The 19,474-nt window shown below is 40.0% G+C and overlaps 1 protein-coding gene and 1 long non-coding RNA gene across 2 annotated transcripts; both read right to left on the bottom strand.

Annotated features, from left to right (window-relative positions):
* Window positions 1–285: 285 nt before the first annotated feature.
* Window positions 286–6,307, bottom strand: cdc42ep1a (CDC42 effector protein (Rho GTPase binding) 1a). The gene is given in 3 exon segments (XM_042507324.1): window positions 286–1,563; window positions 5,724–5,814; window positions 5,816–6,307. Coding segments are annotated over 3 exon segments (1,149 nt in total). The 5' UTR covers window positions 6,197–6,307; the 3' UTR covers window positions 286–886.
* Window positions 6,308–6,330: 23 nt separating this feature from the next.
* LOC121958421 lies at window positions 6,331–19,248 on the bottom strand. Its single transcript, XR_006106849.1, has 3 exons — window positions 19,127–19,248; window positions 10,024–10,121; window positions 6,331–6,655 (listed from the first exon to the last, which is right to left on the bottom strand). It is a non-coding gene; the product is annotated as an uncharacterized LOC121958421 (long non-coding RNA).
* Between the last annotated feature and the right edge of the window lie 226 nt (window positions 19,249–19,474).

The following is a 19,474-nucleotide window of genomic DNA, read 5'->3' as shown; positions in this document are numbered from 1 at the left end:
TTAACCACGTTCTCTGGCACGTCCTCACTTTCCACGCCTCCTCTTTCTTTAAAGCGAAACTTTGGTGTTTCTCAACCTGGACCCCGTTTTCCTATGATTTTGTGACTGATTAAAACAACAGTTTCTGAAACTGGTCCAGTGTTAAGAGAGAGCGCTGCAGCTGGAAGTCAGGAAACAGGCTTTAATGTAACCACTTGGGGCATTTGTGCATTGTCAATTTACGTCCACTAAAATTCTTTGTTTTTGTCACTGATGGGCTCAGATTATTATCCTAATTGTCTGACAACATTATGGGAAAGATCAAACAGAGATAGACCTTTTGGTTATAGAACAAGATCCTTTTTGTTTAACCAAAAACAGCCCGAAATCGCTATCGCCGAAACCCAATAACAATAATTGAGCCCATCAATGAAAAAAAACCAAAACGCTTTTATTAGAAAATACATTGGTGCACAAATTCCCCTGAGTGGTTACATTAACACAAGTGTCATGGCTGCCAGTTGCAACAGTCTCACTCAATACTGGACTAATTTTAAAAGTTGTTTTTCCCATTCGTCACTTAGACACAAATAGGGTTAGGGTTGAAAAATACCAAAGTTATCCTTCTTAAGTCTTTTGAAAAAAAAAAAGAAAAAAAGCCCTCTCCTTCACGGTGCAGCATAAAGTCTTTCACTTCTTTTTTTACATTCAGCAACAGTTTTGCATCCATCTGTACATCCTTGAAGCACGATTGTATAAAAAAGTAAATGATCCAATATTAAGGATTTGTCATTTTCATGGTCATCCTGTCAGAGCCAGCCTCGTTGACCATAAAAAGATTTTAGATGATTGATTTGATTGGGACTGCAGAGAAATCAGAGACAGTTTCTTTAGTGTCAAAATCATCTCAGACTTTGATTTCATCCTCGTCGTCCATGTAACTGTAGGACATTTTGTTCCTGCTGATCATCATCTCTGAATCTGCCACCTCCACCCGGCTCTGTCCCTTAAAGTGGCTGACGCCGTAGTGGCGTGCGAGCACATCTGTAGCGCTCTGGAACCGCTCACTCTCCATCCGTATCCCCAACCTCACTCGCTCAGGAGACCCCATCACCACATCAGGGACTTTAACCTCCACCACCTCCTCCTCCTCCCACTGCGGGCTCTTCCTGCCCCCGCAGTCCTCTTTCAGAAGGGAATCCACGTACGAGATAGTAGCCGAGTCCATCTCTGATTCCTCGTTGGTCAGCCCACACGCAGATCCCGCTTCCTCTCCCTCCCAAGCGTGGCCCTCCGAATGGCTGTCGATCAGGCCGAACACCTCGCTCATGAGGGAGGGGCCTAGGTCAAAGGTGAAGGTGTCCAGGGAGGTGAGGGAGGGCAGGGAGTCGGAGTAGGCGGTGGAGGTAGGTATGGGGTCAGAGGTCAGGATGGAGGCAGAGCAGGTGGATAAGATGGCGTCGGTGGGATCGGTCAGAGAGCCTCGGTGGATGTTGGGGGAGCAGGAAGTGGGGAGGGAGATGGAGGGCTGCTGGCGCTCAGAGCGGGAGAGACGAGGCAGAGTGACGAAACCAGACTCCAGACCTGAGGAGAGGACACAGAGAAGATTCAGTCACACGCTTCACATGGTTTACCTTTCACTTCCAACAGGGGGCGACGTAAAACCATCTGAAAACACCCAGCCTGCAGTGCTGGAGCCGCTGAGTTGTTCAGCGGTATGAGGAGTAAATCATGATCTGCCCGACGCTGCCAGATCACTTAACAAGTCACACACTCACACACTGCACACACTTCATGATCCAAACGGCTAAAATTACCGCAGCACCTCTCAAAGCCAGCTGCAAGGGGACGAAAGGCTGGAGGGTTTTCATACCAACCAAAGACAGTGGTGCACCCCAGGAGGGGCGAGGGGGGCCATTAAAGGCTGTGGCGTGCTCATTTTTTTAAGAGTGCAAAGGTAGTGGTATTTTGTGACCACTAGACAGCCTAAGGCACTGGTTTCCAATGTGGGGGGTCCTGACCCCAAATCTAGGGATTATGAGGCTTCCTTGATTATAAGGGGTGTAATAAAAAAGGTTTTAAAATGATATAATAGGCCTTTATGTTAGCCATTAATATCTGTGAAGAAATCTAAATCATTTTTTTGTTTTAAGTTTAGATTATTAATTAACCCTTTGAAACTTGGGCTGACATCACTTTTCTTGTGCTTCATTTAGATGCCTTTCACAAGCATTTACATATTTGAACCTTGAGTAAACTGGACTGATTTCCTTCAAAAACATGAGAAAAAGGCAATGAGCAACTTGGCAAGAAATATCCCGGAAATTAAGAGAAATTTGCTTGCGACCTTTGTTTAAAATTGACATTTTAAATTATCTGTATAAATTAATCTATAAATAATCTATAAAATTTTTTTGCTTGATTTATTTTGGTTTGTGGGTTTCGTTTTTTTCCCCTAATTTTCAGGTCATTAATTACACTTTTTAGTTATTTCTTGGGTCATTTCTTCTTAGTTGCTCATTGCCTTCTTCCTGTGTTTTGGAATCAACCCAGTTTGTACAGGTTTCAAATGGTTAAGTCAGTGCTTTCCCAGTATCTCCTCGAGTACCACTTCTCCTATCTCTCCCTGCTCCAACACAGCTGACTGAAATGATCACCTCGTCATGAGCTCCTGAAGCTGCTTGATAGCTAGATGATCATTTAATTCAGCTGTGCTGCAGCAAGGATACATCTAAAACACGCAGGACAAGTGGTGCTCGAGGAGAGGTTTGGGAAATGCTTGTTTATTTTATAAACTTAAAAAAAAAAATCTCACAGGATAAGGGCCTGATCACAAGCAATATTTACAGAGCCTTCCTTTTCTGCCCAAAAGCCTCATTCTGCAAAGTATGCAGGTTAAACATAAAAAATGACTAAAAGAACAACAGCAAAGCACCAGGGAGAAGAATACATTGCAAATGTAAAAAAATATGTTTGATTGTTAAAGTCTAAAAAAAAAACACAATGCAGTAAAAATCATAAAAAAAAGTTGCTAAAAAATAACAGGAAAACTAATTTCTAATGCAATATTTACAGGAAATAATCTGCTAAAAATGTCCCCAAATTGCTCACTTTACACAAACTTCCTGCAGTTGTTGCGTTCACTATTTAGCGTAACTGTGCAGTTTATCAGTTGTTCCATGCTGTTATTGTTATGCATTTAATTTCAAGTGAAGATTAACACGCTTTAAGCGGGGAGCAAGAAAGAAGTAATCAGTGAAACCAGCTGATGGAGGAGCTGGTTGGATGAAAACCTGCAGATTCTCTCCCCCATGTGTCATAATTACAGTATCTCCAATTAACAGTAAGCTGTGAATTATGTGACTTTTATTAAGGTTTTGTGATAAAAAAAAAATGTCAACACACACAGACACACACACACAGAGGGGAGGTGAGACTGTACGGGCATGAGTGTGGTGTTAATGTGAGCCTCTCAGACAGCCTGTTGCCAGCTCTGTCTGGATCTCTGTGTGTTATCAGCTGCTGATTATGAGCCAAGGTGATTCATAAGGGCATCTGGGGCAAATCTGTCTACATCAGTGGGTAGAGCTGATGGATGTATTTTACTAAACCTCCAGGGCTGAAAAATGAAGCCAACGCTCAAGTGCCAAAAACTGCAGTTCCTCCAACGTCCACTTAAACTTGTGTCATGTTAAAATGCCCAACTTTAAGGCAGAAAGAAACATGCTTACAGCGTGGTGCAAGAAACAGGTTTTGGTCTCTGTAGCTGTAACATTTGTGACAACTGTATGGGGATCAATTTTTACATAACTCACTGGTTTGCATTTTATTAAGGCTTAAAGTTACACATATTTAAACTCAGGACCTCTCAGAGTGACATGCTGTGTGAGAGGCGTCCTTACAGTCTAAAGCTGCTTTTAAACTGTCTGTTCAAGGCCGGGATATCATGCTGTCAAGCCACCTCACCATTCTGTATGAAAGGTATGATTGCAGAATTGGGGGACAGAGTTATCTGATCTTTAAGCTGCCACGGGGGTAGTCACAGTGCTGAATTAGTGTAAAAGGGAAAACCCGCAGGATACCACAATGCACAGGACGGATGTGGCGTTTTGATAGCGTGTTATGTGTGCGACCCACCACAGGAGATTTAAAAAGTAGCTAAGAGCAGCCAGCGGATAACTCAAAGAAGAAGGACAGCTACCGTGAAGATCCACAAATTGTGGAAAAAATGAGTTTGGGGAACTCCTTAACTTCCGAGCAGAGGACAAGATCAGCTGTCATATTATTATCATATTGTCATATTATATTATTATTGACATGTTATGTTATTGTTTCGTTTAAAAAGTGATTCTGACGCATATGTTATATGACACACTAGTGGCTGGCATTGTGTTAAATGTCATGCCCATCACACCTCTTTTGCTTTTGCGATGCTGGCATGCTGTCTAAAATCACACAGTGGAGTGACATAATGCTGTCATTTTTTAGTTCTGTGTAAAAAAAAAAGGAGGCTTTAAAAAGAGACTTTGTAGTGGCTCTATAGCGCCATCTCTGCGCAAAAAGTCCCTCTTTCCTCCATATCGCAACTCCAAATATGGTCACTACTGGCTCCAAAAAACAACATCGCAACAGCCAAAATGCCAAGCTTATGGCTTCTAAACAGGAGTCCACAAACCAATGGGTGACGTCACAGTGGCTATGTCCTTTATTTTGATAGTCTATAGTTTCACTGCAGCTCTACAGACAGTTTCTGCAGTTTCCAGTTAACACAGGTTTGACCTTTGTGTCTCACTTTGTTCAGCAGCAGTGCCTTTTAATTTGAAAGAGACATCTGCCCTTAATCTTAGGTACCATTTTGGGATTTGGTGGTGCACTTCTTCTTAATCCTTGAATGACTGTGCGAAAATAGATGACATCATGTTTGAGGAATTCCAAGGGACTTTTTCCAGTGATACGAAAAACGGATGGTTAGTCGCTCGGAATTAAAGAGCAAAAGCTTCCTTCAATCATTATAAAGGGAGAAATCCAGAGTTTAAGACACATTTTCACTTAAGCAGACCAGCCACGATGAGTAACTTATTTTACAGCAAAAGCACATTTTTGGGTCTCATGTAGGTAACAAAAGGTGGGTTTATTTAAGTATTTCTGCTAAAAACAGTAAATGAGAGTGAACCAAAACAGTACATTTTAAATATGCTACAATCAATATTTGTATATGAATGGCTCAACCCTTTAATACCTTAGCAAATTGATTTGATTTCTTTAAAAAAAAAACGTGGGGAAAAGGCAATAAGGATCTTACCAAATAATGGCCCAGAAACGAGCAGGATATTGTTTTTTAAAGAAAAAAGAAAAAAAAGAAAGTAATAAACAAATACAAACAAGAAAATGGCAAGAAAATTATTTTTTAAAAATGTGTGTATATAATTTTATATATAAAATTCTATTACATAAAAAATATACATATATTTAAAAAAATCAACACTTTTAAACACTTTACTTAACATTATAGTAAATAGTAATAGTAATATAGTAGTAATATAGTAATAGTAAAATAGTAAGTATAGTAAATATAAACAACATCTGTTTTTTTTCAACTTTTTATTTCTGGGAATTTGTGGGACATTTCTTGTCAAGTTAGTCACTGCCTTTTCTCCAATGTTTTTTCAAAGAAATCAAACCAATTTTCTCCGGTTTCAAAAGTTAATAAAAATATATATATATAAATTTATCACCACACTCACCATAGGAGCTCTTCTTGTCCTCTGGCGTGCTTTTAGAACTGGGGAAGAGCACTCTGGTGGTTGGAGTCCCATTGGGCAAATCCACATCCAGCCTGGGGGAGAGAGATGGCATTCTTGATGATGGGAGAAATGGCAGGAGGTGGTGGCGACAGATCCTTGACTCCTCCTGTTGCTCGGTTGTCGGAGCCCCTCCTGATCTGACGCAGCGTCCTGGAGAAGAACGCTCCGATCTTGTTGTCGGGGCTGGAGACAGAATCCGTCTCCCCGTTACTCCCGTTGGCCGTGCCTCCGTGGTTGCTAAGGAAGGAGGTGTCCCCGAAGACATCGCCGCCACGGCCCACATGCATTGTGTGGCGAAAGTCGCCCAGAGGAGGGCTAATCATGTCCAACGTGAGGTCACCTTTGTGGCGGCGTTTGCTGTGGGAGTGCGAGACCAGACCTTTGAGGCCTGACAGCTTTTCCTGAAGATTCATGGTCACAAGAGGTGAACGGCTTCCTGAAAATAACGTCTAGAGTTGCCTTTAATTCCACTGAATGGCAAAAAGAGCTTAGATTTATACCAAAATCACTGACAGTCCAGCAAAGTATGACCTGAGCTCTTAAAGGTTACTCCAAGATCTTGAAACCGTGTAATTTCTGAACTCTCAGCCTGCAGCGCCAAATAGTTTCCCGCAATATTATCTCTGTTTATCATGTGCAGGCCAAACTCTGTCCCACTCTTTGTAGCTCGTTGTTATGCATAGCTGGCTGAATTAAACTGCCATAAATCGAGGAGAACACTGTGCAGTTGTGTTCCTGGAAACAGCCGGTTGGAGTGTGGTCAGGTCGCCTGGTTTCCCCCGCTCGCCTTGGGCTTTGGCTTTGTCGACATCAGCTCAGAAATAGGTCTGAGTCCAGCTGCAAACGGTTCTGCGGTCGCACCACGGAACCATCTACGGAGAGAAAAAACAGGGAAAAAACATCTATCTTTAAAATGCAGACAGGGATGCATTTGATTTTGAGGGATGTTGAGAGAAATGGATGACATTTGCAGTTTATTCTGTGGAAGATTCAGTGAGAGACCACTGTGCTCAACACTGTACATAAACTAGATCTGTCTTTCTGCAGGTTTTTGGGATTCCAAAGGTCTGCTGGTCTGGAACCAGCTAAATTTAGACCACAGTCTCTCCTCTGTGCAACAACTCAGAGTCCGCCTCTCATCCATAAAATGGGTGGACTTTCAGGGAATTCCTGCTTCCATTTTGTCCTGCTTTGTCTGGCCTGAAGGTTACGCAAAGTTCATTTTACATTTCACTGAGAAGACTTATCACGCTCTTAAAGCCGAGCAGCAGCCCTCATTCAACAGGATCAGATTTGTTTATAAACAGGCAAAGTATGCTGAGCGAGATAGGAAGAGATAATCAACATTTCCTGATAAGAAAACCATGACTGCTTTTAGCTGTGCTGCTACCGAGCCCCAAGACTGTCGGAAGGCAGGAAAAGAAGTCAGATGAATCAAAAATGCAGTATGTTAATTAATTATACTCTAATTAATATTGAGAGTGAAAAGGAAATAATAGGTCTTGAAATTTTTATCTCTAATCTGCAAAATAATGAGAAAAGCTCTGTGTTTTTTTCCTTGCAATCGCAGTTAATTGGATTTTTTTTATGTTTTCACATGTTTTCATTGTGAGTTATTTTGCATTTTAAAACAGTTTTGAAGTCCACACTGACAAAGTAAAGCAGTTCTTACTAGATTGTCTCGATGAGGAATCAAATGACAGAAAAAAAAGAAAAAAAAGTGCATGGACTAACATGAAGTGTTCATGTCAGTAAAGGGGAGACTCATGGGTACCCACACACAACCCATTCAGATATATTGAGGTTAGAAGTCAAGGGACCCCTGTGAAATGTCCATGCTGTTTTCCATCGCCAAAATTTAGCCTTTGGAGTGTTATTGTTTTTAGAACAACTGGATTCCCCACGTCTTCTAGTTTCATTATATATCAGTATCATCACTCTATATTCAAAACTCTGTGCAGCCTCTAAAAGATGAGAATGCTGGCAGGTGATTAACATGATTTTAAAAAATTAACACATTTATTATGGACCTTAATCGCATCGCAATCAATGCGCTGACGGCCCTAGCTTTTACATTTCTTCTTATCTCTTGTATAAAAAATATTATAGATTATAGGGGAGAGTTACATTAAGGTCGTGACACACCAAGCCAACGGTTGGCCAAACACCCATTTTGGGCTGACAGCAAGCACCCACAGCCATCTTGAGTGGGGTGTTTCCCACGCCGTTAGCCCTCGTCATACCTCACCGGCTTTTATTCTGCTGACACAGGAAAATATGCTTTATTCTTTCTGCTCTGGATTGTGTTGTTTATGTGCTAACTGGCTAACTAGCATTGTGGCAGTCCCCTGATTTTCTGTTTTCTAATGGTGGTTACAGACGACCGCAATCTGCTGGCATGGAGGGGTATCTCCTCTCACGCAGGTGCAGAACAGTAGTGCTTGTTGGCTGTTCATTTGGTGCGTTTCTGTGCAATTTTTGGCCCGAGACATGGCAACGTAGCATGGGGATTTCGTTGCTAGTTCTCGGATGTCTGCTTTGTGTTTTGTCACAGACTTGAAATGTAACGTGTTGCAGTTGGACTTCCTCCAGGGGTCAGTGCACAATTACACACTCTGTGTTCAGTCACGTCATTCAATTAACATGACCTTGAATTGGCATTCGCTGACACCATATTTCTGTTACCAAAATTTTACCCTCTCACTCTTTTTTTTACCAATTGATTGAAGAAAAATTATCAACCTTCACTGTTTTTTTGCAATTTTTTTTTTTTCCTTGATGTGCTTGATGCATTCAGTTATATTTTTGACTTGAATGACAACCTTTTACTTGTATGTTTTGGAGCTCCATACTTCCCAAAGTCTGTAAGTCTGTAATGAAGGCAGACTGAAAAATTGGCCTTTGCTCGTGTGTTGTTCTTTGCCAGCAGAGTAATGGATATCCAGCTCTAAAATATTTTGATAGCATAAGGCAGCCCTAAGACAAGGACCTCTGGTTCTTTTTAAAAGCTTTCCACTGCAGCAGCTAAACGTCGGCGGGCCTCCCACGCATGCACGGCCCCGTCTGGCTTCATTAATGACCTGCTATGGTTCAAGAGACGTGGATTGCGTCAGGTCCAAGGCAGCCCTTCTAATTTGCTGCTGACCGCAGTCCCAGGCCCTGCGCTCCTTCTTCCCTGGCTGGTGGTATTTAAGAGGGGCATCTGGGAGGAAACACGGCACATACCAACACTGAGTAGAGCCATATCAAGGCTCACAGAGAGACACTGGGGACCAGTACACCAAGGTGTGATGTTCAATATGAGATGAGCCTGCAGGGACCTTGTGCATGTTCCCATGAACCACACACACACACGCTGTTTGGGAAATAGTTTGTCTGTGGAGTGTCCCGGAGGTGACATTTTCTGTAGGCCAACCTGGAAGCTAACGTCGCCCTGGTTCCCCCGTCAACAAGCATATAGGATTTTTCCATTGGATTTTGGATCTTTGCAGAAAATAAGCTCAGTTGTAAACAAATATTTATGATACTTACACATTTTGTTCAGAATGCCACTTTCGGGGTTTTCGAAGTTCATTTTAACCTAGTAGTAGCTTTTTACTTCTGGCAATTGCATTTAGGCTTCAAAAAATCCCCCAAAGTATTTTTCATTTTTAAAGATTATCTTCCTGAGCAAAGCATGTAAGTATCACAAATGTTTGTTTACCACAGAGCTTATTTTCTACAATGATCCAGTGTTAACCACAAACTTTATATAAGGCTTCTAACCAAAACTCCAGTCAAAAAAAACGGATTTCCAGTTTATGGGACTCATTACTGGGGCTCTCTATTGGTTAAACAAGAAAAAAACCTCAGTCTAATTGATTTAAGTATTACAGGAACAGGCCATTAATTACTCTGACTGTGCTTACGGAAAGCTCTGGTGTTTTGTCTTTGCCTGTAATCCTGTTAAAGACCTTTGACCACAGCTCAGAGGGGGTCGCTCCCTCTGACTCTATCTGGACCCTCTGGGCAAAGCTCATTTTATCTGCACATATGCTGTTCTTCTCCGCTCCTCTGATATCTGAGTGACTCAAACACAGCAGCCAGCACCCTCAGGCAGATAAAACAGCCTGAAAAACACCACAAGAACCCAATATTTTGAGTCTTCAAAAGGTAATAAGTTTAACACTGTAATCCCACAAGCAGCCTTGGATATTAGAACAGAATAGGGAACCTCTCGACAGGAGGGACTTGGACATACCCTGGATTATCCTCTAATCCTTCATCTCGACCGTTACCCCCCTGTAGGCCAGGCGCCTCTCTTCAGCAAGGCCTGGTTGCTACCCACTCCACTGGTTTCTGTCAGAGAAGACAAAAAACAACAACATTTTCATAAGAGAATCAAGTCAAACTGAAGCGACTGAAGCAGGCTGGGAAAGTGATTTAAATTTTATTTTCACAAAAAGGAGTGAATGGGGAGGATGGCAAAACAGAACAGAAATTGAGACATCAGGAATGCATGCTGAGAAAAATGAGAGAGAAACGGTCAGATGAGGAGAGGAAACAAAGAGATGTGACAAAGGGGGACATACGAGAGATCAAGACTGAGACATAACTGTTACTGGTTTTTTTTTTTGTACCATTTTTTTGGTAATTCCCTGACTTATTATTTACTGGATGGATCACCATTTAACACCTTCACCCAAGATGAATTGTACATTGAACAAAAATTGAAGCACAACATTTTTTTTTTTTTTTTGCACCCATTTTTTACAGGTTTAAGTTAACCCTTTGAAACCTGGACTGACATCAGTTTCCTTGTGCTGCACTCAGACACCTTTAACAAGCCTTTACAGCTTTTGAACATAAACACAACTGGTTTCATTCCTTTCAAAAAAAACATGGGAAAAAGGCAATCAGCAAAAAACTCTGTAAATGTGACAAAAAAAACATATATCACTGAATATATATTTATTTATTTTTTTTTAATTAGGCTACAAAAATATTTATATTTTATTCATTTTTTAAATTTTAATTTCCAGTAGTTTTTGTTATTTTACTTTTTTTTTTTATTAATTATTTTCTTGCTAATTTTTGGGTTGCATATTGCCGTCTTTGCATGTTTTTTTTTTTTTTTTTTTTTTTTTTTTTCAAGAAAACCAAGCCAAATTGCTCAGGTTTCAAAGGGTTAAAGATCAAAGACTTTTTTAAGATTATTTTTTGGGGCTTTTATTGCCTTGAATAGACTGGACTCTTTGAGAGTGAAAGGGGGAGAGAAAGGGGGCGATGTGCAGCAAAGGGGCTGAGGCCAGATTTGAACCCACAGCCACTGCGGTGAGGATACAGCCTCTATATATGGGGCGCTGCTCTATCCACTGAGCCACCAGGCACCCCAAAGCCTTTTTTTTAAGCACTCAAGAGACTACTGTCGAATTTTAATTGCAAATTTTTCCAAGATAATGCATCCATCTGTGTGTCTGATTAAACAGCACCATTACTGCGCAGGTGTGTGTTGGGATGGTCACAATAAAAGGCTAAAATGTGCAGTTTGAGCACACTACACAGTGGCACAGATGTCACAAGTTTTGAGGGAGCAATGTACTGCTCAATTCTGGGACAAAACATTGGAGACGTCTCATGATGGTGACGTGAACATTGAGCTCATGATCAACAGCTCTGAAGGACATTTCTGCAGTGAGCAGCCAATGGCACGCTCCATCTGTTTCATTGTGCTGTGTAATAAAGCGTTACATTTTAGTGTGTCCTTTAATTGTGACCATCCCAAAGCACACCTGTGAAGTAATGATGTAATCAGCCACACCTGTCAGGTGGAGGGATTATCTTGGGACATGAGAAGTGCTCACTAATACAGATTTGAACATATTTGTGACCAAAACCTGAGGGAAATATCTCTACTGATTGCATGGAAAAAGTCTATTTTGGGACTAGTGTGCCATCTTGTGAGGAACCTGCTGCAGTGGTTACCTGCTTACTTTTTTGCTTTATTTGGCTAAAAAGTTACATTGGTCAAATCTGATGGAGAAGGGAACAAAGACCTGTGAAGAACGTGACTCCCAAGCAACAGTATTTGGACAAATTAATTATGATCAACACAGACTATGATCTAGCAGCCAGCGACTGGATTACAGACCTTGATGCACTACCTTCACTCGTTTCTAGACTGAGTGCATTCACTTTGCTGAATTTAAAAGCTACAAATCCCCAGAAGCTTGTGAACAGCTTTGCAATGACTGGATGCAAGATCTGCTCATTTACCAGCTGGCAAACAGCAGGAGCGCAGCCATGCTCACAAAGGTAAGACAACACTCCTCATTTTGGCCCCATCAGTCTATTAAAGGGGTCCTTAATTGTTTTGTGTAGCATTTTTGTCCTTGTAAAAAGTCTTAGAGTAATAAAAGCCCAAAGTCCAGCCAAAGGGAGCTCTCTCTCCCTCAGAAAGACACTCTAAGCCGCCTGAAACAGCTCGTTTGAGTGTCAGTGTTTACTTCCATAACTTGGTGATATCACCATGTAACAAATAGAAAATAATGTGCATAGAGAGAGCCAGCCGGCCAATCGGAGCAGACTTCTCAGGGGGCGGGACATAAGCTCAGACAGACTGTTTCAAAAATTAGCATAATAGGGATCCTTTAAACCAAACAAAATACAAAACACTCTACAGGTATAAACAAGTTCAATCTAAGAGCCTTTTAAATAAAATTCACACTAAAAGTGAAAATATATTTCCACTGGTGTCAGTTTTAATAGAACAAAATCACACTAATGCTTATCTGCACAGATAAAATATACTAATGAGAAGGCTGGCGGGCAAGAACAGTGGCGACTATTGTGTGATCTCAATGCATAGAGTTGTTTTACTAAGATTATTTCATGCATCTAACAAGCAGAAACTGTACATTTCCTGTGAAAGTCTATTTTAAAAAGAGGCAGTGCATTTAACAGGCATTTTTTGACACGGTGTCCTGGAATGTCAACAACAGATGCTGTAAGATTCCTGTATGTCCTATGTAGACATTAATGGCAGAGACCAAGCATCGATATTCGACAAGTTGGGGTGAGAGTGTGTTCTTTTTTGGCACTCGGGGGATTATTTCTCTGTAATGCTGTGAGTGGCCACTGGGAAAAATTATAAGAAAAAAGCTGAGCTGCTTTCCTGGGGGCCTGGAGATAAAAACTGTTGAATCTCAATACCCAGAAATCCTGCAGCAAGACATCAGTAGACCAGACTCAATCACTCTTGGCAGGGAAACAGCTCCAGTTTGTTATACAACTGCATTTTTGCATTAAAACGTCAGCTTCGTTCATCTTTCTGCTGCAGCTTTGAGCCGGATTTTTTGTTCAGGCATCTCAGCATTCAGGGGATTTCGATGCATTCATACATCACAGCCTGGCTCGATCAAATATTTCCATGTCACTATGTACAGTATTTGCTTGAGGTGGCTTTGCTGGATATAAACCAGGGGAACCACAGTCTAATAGGAGCCTTGTGTGTTGTGTGTATGTGTGTGTACGAGCGCATTCCTGAGCAGAGCATCGGTCGGTGGAGTCTCTCGATTACGACCATCAAACATCCTTCTTCTCGACCTTGGCGCTGATTGAAACCACGTTTCGGTCTGAACCAAATTTTTTCTAAATTCTCTTTCCTCACTTTTTCTTCTTTTCTCAATTTCTTTCCCCTCTCATTTCTTTTCCATTTTTGCCTTCTGATGTCTTTAATCTTCTCTCCTTTTATCTACACTCATTCTGAAACTTTTCCTCTTTGTCCCAGGCTTTTTCTCTTTCTATTTTTTTTTTCATTCTTTGCTTCTCTTTGTGTGTCTTGACTGACTTAGGAAGCAGCTGTTTGGGCCCACACACCACACACACACACACACACACACACACACCACAATCTCTACTTTTGATGCATTAACTCCAAAATGTTTACTCTGCTACAGTTTGTCTTGAGTATAATCAGCGCTGGACTTTGTGTTTTCTCCCCCTCCCTCCTCTCTGCCTCTTTTTCTCATGTCCTTCACTTGCTAACCCCGCTAACCAGGTGAACAAACATACAAGATAAGGCCGCATTTTTCAGCCCTGCTCTTTGACTTTCAATTACGTCCCTATTTTTGCCGTCCATGCTCGGTCTGAGTCCAAGCAAAACATGGCTACACTTCCTCCTCAGTCAAGAAAACAGTTTCATGCTTCGACAAATATCCACACTCTCCGAGGTTCTGCGCTTCCTCCCGTGATTTGCATCTGCTCGAGCTGGCGGTCCCAATTTGCCCAGTTTGTTGCCTCTCTGTGTCCATTTATATCTCCTCTGAGCTCATACATAAACTTTTTTCTTTCCTTCTCCCTTTCTTCCACCCAACATATGTCCATGCTCTATTCTTTTGATATTACAGGTCTTTAAAGTTGAAAGTTTACCTATAAGAGCACAAAGTATTTCTAAATTTGATCTTATCACTTACACTGTATATTGATATCATTGTATACTTCAGTACCAACGATACGTTTGAGATCATTTAGGAAGAGTGGCACCATTACATAGTTTGTCCACCAGAGAGCACTGACAAGTGTATTTTTTTATGTGTTTTTTAATAACTTTTTTTGTTTCTAGTTTTTAGGCATTTTTCTTTACTCTACTTTTTACTTTTTTTGCTATTTTTGGGGGAAATTTTTCTAAATTTGCTCATTGCTTTTTTCCATGTTTTTGAAAGAAATAAAGCCAATTTGCTCAGGTTTCAAAGGGTTAAACAAATAACACATTTCGGACATTTCGGAAAATATGTTTTATTACTTTCTTGCTGAGAGGTGATGAGAAAAGATACAACTATCATATTTGTCCGCAACACAGTCTCCTCCCAACTCGTCAAATATCTCTGTTTTGTCTGTGGACATCTAAATATGACGCACTGGGTATCCTCCTGTAGATGTTGTTAATGTTCTGGGATGCCGTGTTTAATCAACATCTGTAATATGTATTGTGTCTCTTCAAAAAAAAAAATGAAAAAACGTATGTTTTTACAGGAAATATGCAATTTCTGCTCGTTCGATGCATACAGTAGGTAAAACACTTCACACTGACATTAATTTCATTGTACAACAAAAGAATGTGATTAGGTTTAAAAAACAAAAAATCATGGTTTGGTTTGAAATTCAAACGGGAAACAAACTCGGTGCTTCCAGGTGAAAGTCTGAGGTATGTTGGACCCATCCACGTCCTGTCCCCCTTGTGACTTTCCAGTGCCTTATATAACATTGTTACCTGCAGTGTTTTCAAACTGATGCCATTCGTGGCTCTCTAAGCAGTACTATCTGTTAAAATCTAACATATTTTAATCTCCTTTCGGTTATAATGCCTGTTAAAAATATTTTCCTTTGTAAACATGTAAGGCCTAACAGCGTGTCCTAACAGCCAGCAAGTGTCCCCACTTAATGTATTAAATATGCACTTCTGTAATGTCATGTAAACAAACCACTGTACTTGTCTGCTGTGCGCTCATGTAAACAAACCCTATGTAATATCAGCTGTGCGCTTGAGATTATAGGTTTAAGACGTAACCACTTGAAAGATGGGTGAGTGGTTGCTGTCTTTCTGTGTTTGAGCAAATTGGCTTGATTTCATTCAAAAACATGGGAAGAAGGAAATGAGCAATAACAGAAGAAATGACCCAAAAGCAAGTAAGAAATAAGTAAAAATGTACAGAATGTAATGTAATATATGTAAATGTATGTATATGTAATGTAATATGTAATATAATTTTAAATATTTAATCATGATTATGATAAATATATTTTTCCCTAGCTTTTGTCTTTTTTTTCTGAAAAAAAAGCTTTTTTTAAAAAAAATATATATATATTATTTTTATATCTACTAAGTTTTTGCAATTTGTGGATTTCTTTTTTTTTTTTTTACCAAGTCCTTACTGATTTTTCCCTTCATGTTTATTAAAGAAATCACACACATTTACTCAGAGTACAAATGTTTAAATACTTCTAGGTGTGTGAAAGCAGCACAATAAGAGTGACGACACTCCAGGTTTCAAATGGTTCAACTATGATAGTTAAAATTCCTCACAATAAGAAATTCAGAGATCCACACAGCTGACAGCAGAACCCTATGTCTTCCTTCTCTGTGGGGGTGTGGGGTGGAGGGGTGGATCAAGTTGTGACCATTTGGTGACTGTGATGAAGCACTTTTCCCAACATCATCATGTGTGGCAAAAAAAAGAAAAAACAGTCAGGGAACCCTGTGGTGTGAAAACAAATACAGCAGCCGGATTCAGAGTTCACACCTCTGAAACTAACCCCTTCCTGACTGGTTGCGTCAATGACACCCAAAGGTCACAAAGGGTCCCTCTCGGAGGAATGTTGAGCTCAGGTTGAAACCGCAGGGAATGTCTGCACCCATTTACTTGATCACGTAGTGCATCATTAGTGTAAATCATACAGGGTATGTACAGGAAACATGCATGTGTTAATCATTTGTGCATACAGGAGGCTGACATATCAAAGCATGTACTCAGGGAGGATATACTGTACGCCTACTCTGGGACCTACAGAGCCAGTTAACCCTTTGAAAACTGGATCGACATTTGTTTTCTTGCACTCAGATGCCTTTCACAAGTAAGCCTTTGAACCCTGAAAAAAATAGTTTTATTTCTTTCAGAAACAATAGTAAAAGGTGACAAGGAATTTTTTTGAAAGTTAGCTGGGGAGATTATTAGATATTATCAGAAAATGATGGAAAAATGTCCAGAAAACTATATTACATTTAATTATTTATTTAAAGTTATGTTACAGGGGAAAAAAAAGAAAAAGTGTCATTTTTAGGGCTTTCTTGAGGTCATTTTATTGTTTTTTTTTAAATTATTGTTATTTTGAGGTATTTTGGGGCCATGTCCTCTTAAGTTGCTCGTTGCCTTCTTCTCATGTTTTTGAAAGAAATCTTCTTGCTCAGGTTTCAAAGAGTTTCCGATGAAAAACTCGCTTGAAGACTTAGTTCGTCACTGCATGTTGTTTATTGGATTCTGTGTTATTATCGCTGCAGCAGACAGGCTTTTTATTGATCACCTCTGTGCATGTTTGTTTATTGGCGGGGCCAGTGAGCTCTTCAATCAATGTGTGTGTGTGTGTGTGTATATGTGTGTGGCATTTCACATGGCCTCCCTCGTGGCCTGCTGGCAGGTTGCAGGGGTCACAAGGCCACTGCCCCTCCAACTTGTAACAAGTCCAACACGGTGCTGTTTGTCTCCATAATTAAAACACCTCAAGGCCATCAACTTCTTCAACCTTCTGTCATGTTCCCCTGACTCACAGCACATCTGGTCATGTCACTGACATGTATGTAAACTGATAGTCATGTAACTGCTGTAATTACAAGGCAGCAAATCAAAGCACTGGCAGAGTTTATTTCGACTGAGAATTTACTGCCGCTGGATATAAACAGAACTGACCGAGTTTAATGTCTGAGACTCTCACAACACTTTAAAGGGTAACTGCAGTATTTTTTAAACTTGGACCCTGTTTTCCGACATTTTTTGTTTCTAAGTGACTCACGGTTTTTAAAATTGGTCCGGTATTGAGAGAGAGTACTGCAGCAGTGAAACAGGCTGCAATGTAACAACTCTGTGCATGTTTGCACTGTCAATTTATGCCCACTAAAAGTGCTTGTTTTTGACACTGACAGGCGCACATTTGGTATTTTAAGTGTCTGACAACATTATGGGAAGGACCCCTACAGTGATAGACCTTTTGCTATAGTAAGATCTTTTTTGTTTAACTAAAAACGTCTCTCTAATCGCTATTGTCTTATTAGCTTACATCTAACTGAACGAATTAAGGGTTTATTTCAATAAAACAAGAGATTATTGTTGGAACAGCAAAACGATGAATTGAGATGGTGTCTGTAAAATAAACACTTCATTCACATATTCATATGAAGTTTAGTGAGCCTAATGATAGCAATTACAGAGCTGTTTTTGGTTAAACGAAAAAGATCTTACTCCTTAACAAAAGCTCTATCTCCATAGGGATCCTTGCCATAATGCTGTCAGACACATAAGATAACAATCTGAGCCTGACAGTGACAAAAACAAACACTTAAGTGGACATAAACCGACGATGCACAAATGCCCCAATTGGATACATCGCGGTCTGTTTTGCTGCTGCCAATTGCAGCACTCTCGCTCAATACTGGACCCGTTTCTGAAACTGTTTTTACAATTTGTCACTTTATCACAAAATCATGGGAAAAAAAGGTTCAGGTTGAAAAATACCCAAGTTACTCTTTAACAGTATACAATAAGACTTAACAGCAGGTATGATAACAGCTTCAGTCAACATTTTTACAAGTCTTAATGGAATTACCTTATCTGAAACTGATTTCTTTCTCTGATCAACAGGAGGCTTTTTCTCCCAGAGAGCATATTATTCATATCTCTAACATAAAGGAATAACATAGCTATTAATAATAATCACATAATGGGCAGACATGTATATTAACAGGCAATTTATGAGTTATTACCTCTCCAAATGGCATGAGGACAGAAAATAAAAACACACATAGGAGCTCAGTGGTGAAATGTAACTAAGTACATTTACTCAAGTACAAATTTGAGGTACTTGTACTTGATTGTTTTCCTTTCATGCCACTTTATACTTTTATTACATAACATTTCAGAGGGAAATGTACTTTTTTATTTCACTTCTTCCATCTTTTTTTAAGATTAAGATTTTTGCATAAGAAAACAAGAAGAGTTTACAACATGTGATGTTTTGTAATAAAATATCAAAGAAAGTGTCAAAACGTTTGTACAAATACAGCTTGATTTTATTAGATCCATATTGTATTTTATTTGATAATAATTTTATTTTTTATAAATGTGGCTGATGACTCAATTTTTTGCATTGGGTACTTCTTATACTTTAAATAAAGGTTCCTGATCACTTTTACTTAAGTAACATCAATGTAGGACTTAATTTTAACAAAGTATCTTTTCAGTGTTGTATGAGTACTTTTACTCAGGCCTGTTTAAAAAGGGACTAAATATTGCCTCCACCGCTGTAGGAACAAATGTTAGCCTATAGGCATTTTTTTTAGGATACACAGGCTATAAAATACCATCAATGACAAAATTACATCGCAGGGATAAACGTCTCAATATGCAAAAAAAGTCATCCCAGATTCAGTTAATGCAAATTCACTCAAAGTAACCAAAATAATATGATATAAGAAATGTAGCATAAAATATAAAAGTGGGATATTAACTTATCACTGAGTATCACAGACTCTTTGAGCGCCTTTTTGGGCACATAATGGAGAGATTTACGGTCAAAATTTTAAAAAATGAACTCACCAAAGAAAACTCCGACACGAAGAACAGGAGGCTGTTTGACTCCAGATTAATTATGTTTCCATTAGAAATGTATCTGAGGTCCCTGTGGTCGCGAGAGATCCTCCGCTGCTGCCGGACTGTCCCGCTGGTGCGTTGGAGTGCGGAGCGGCGCAGCGCGGAGGAGGAGGAGGGAAGGGGCGGGGCTGGGGATCAAATGAGACCATCAGAGAACCACACCACGAACTCCCATACTGCCTCATGGTAAACACTTCAGTTTGATGTCTCTATAACACCTCAAGTGGCTTGTCAAAACTATCTGAGTGAACATGTAGATAAATGAGGTTTAGTCAACATGTCTGAGGCTCCATA

The sequence above is a fragment of the Plectropomus leopardus genome, chromosome 19, assembly GCF_008729295.1.
Source record: "Plectropomus leopardus isolate mb chromosome 19, YSFRI_Pleo_2.0, whole genome shotgun sequence".
Classification (NCBI taxonomy): domain Eukaryota; kingdom Metazoa; phylum Chordata; class Actinopteri; order Perciformes; family Serranidae; genus Plectropomus; species Plectropomus leopardus.
The sequence above is the reverse complement of the archived record's forward strand: the minus strand, read 5'-3'. Positions and strand labels throughout refer to the sequence as shown.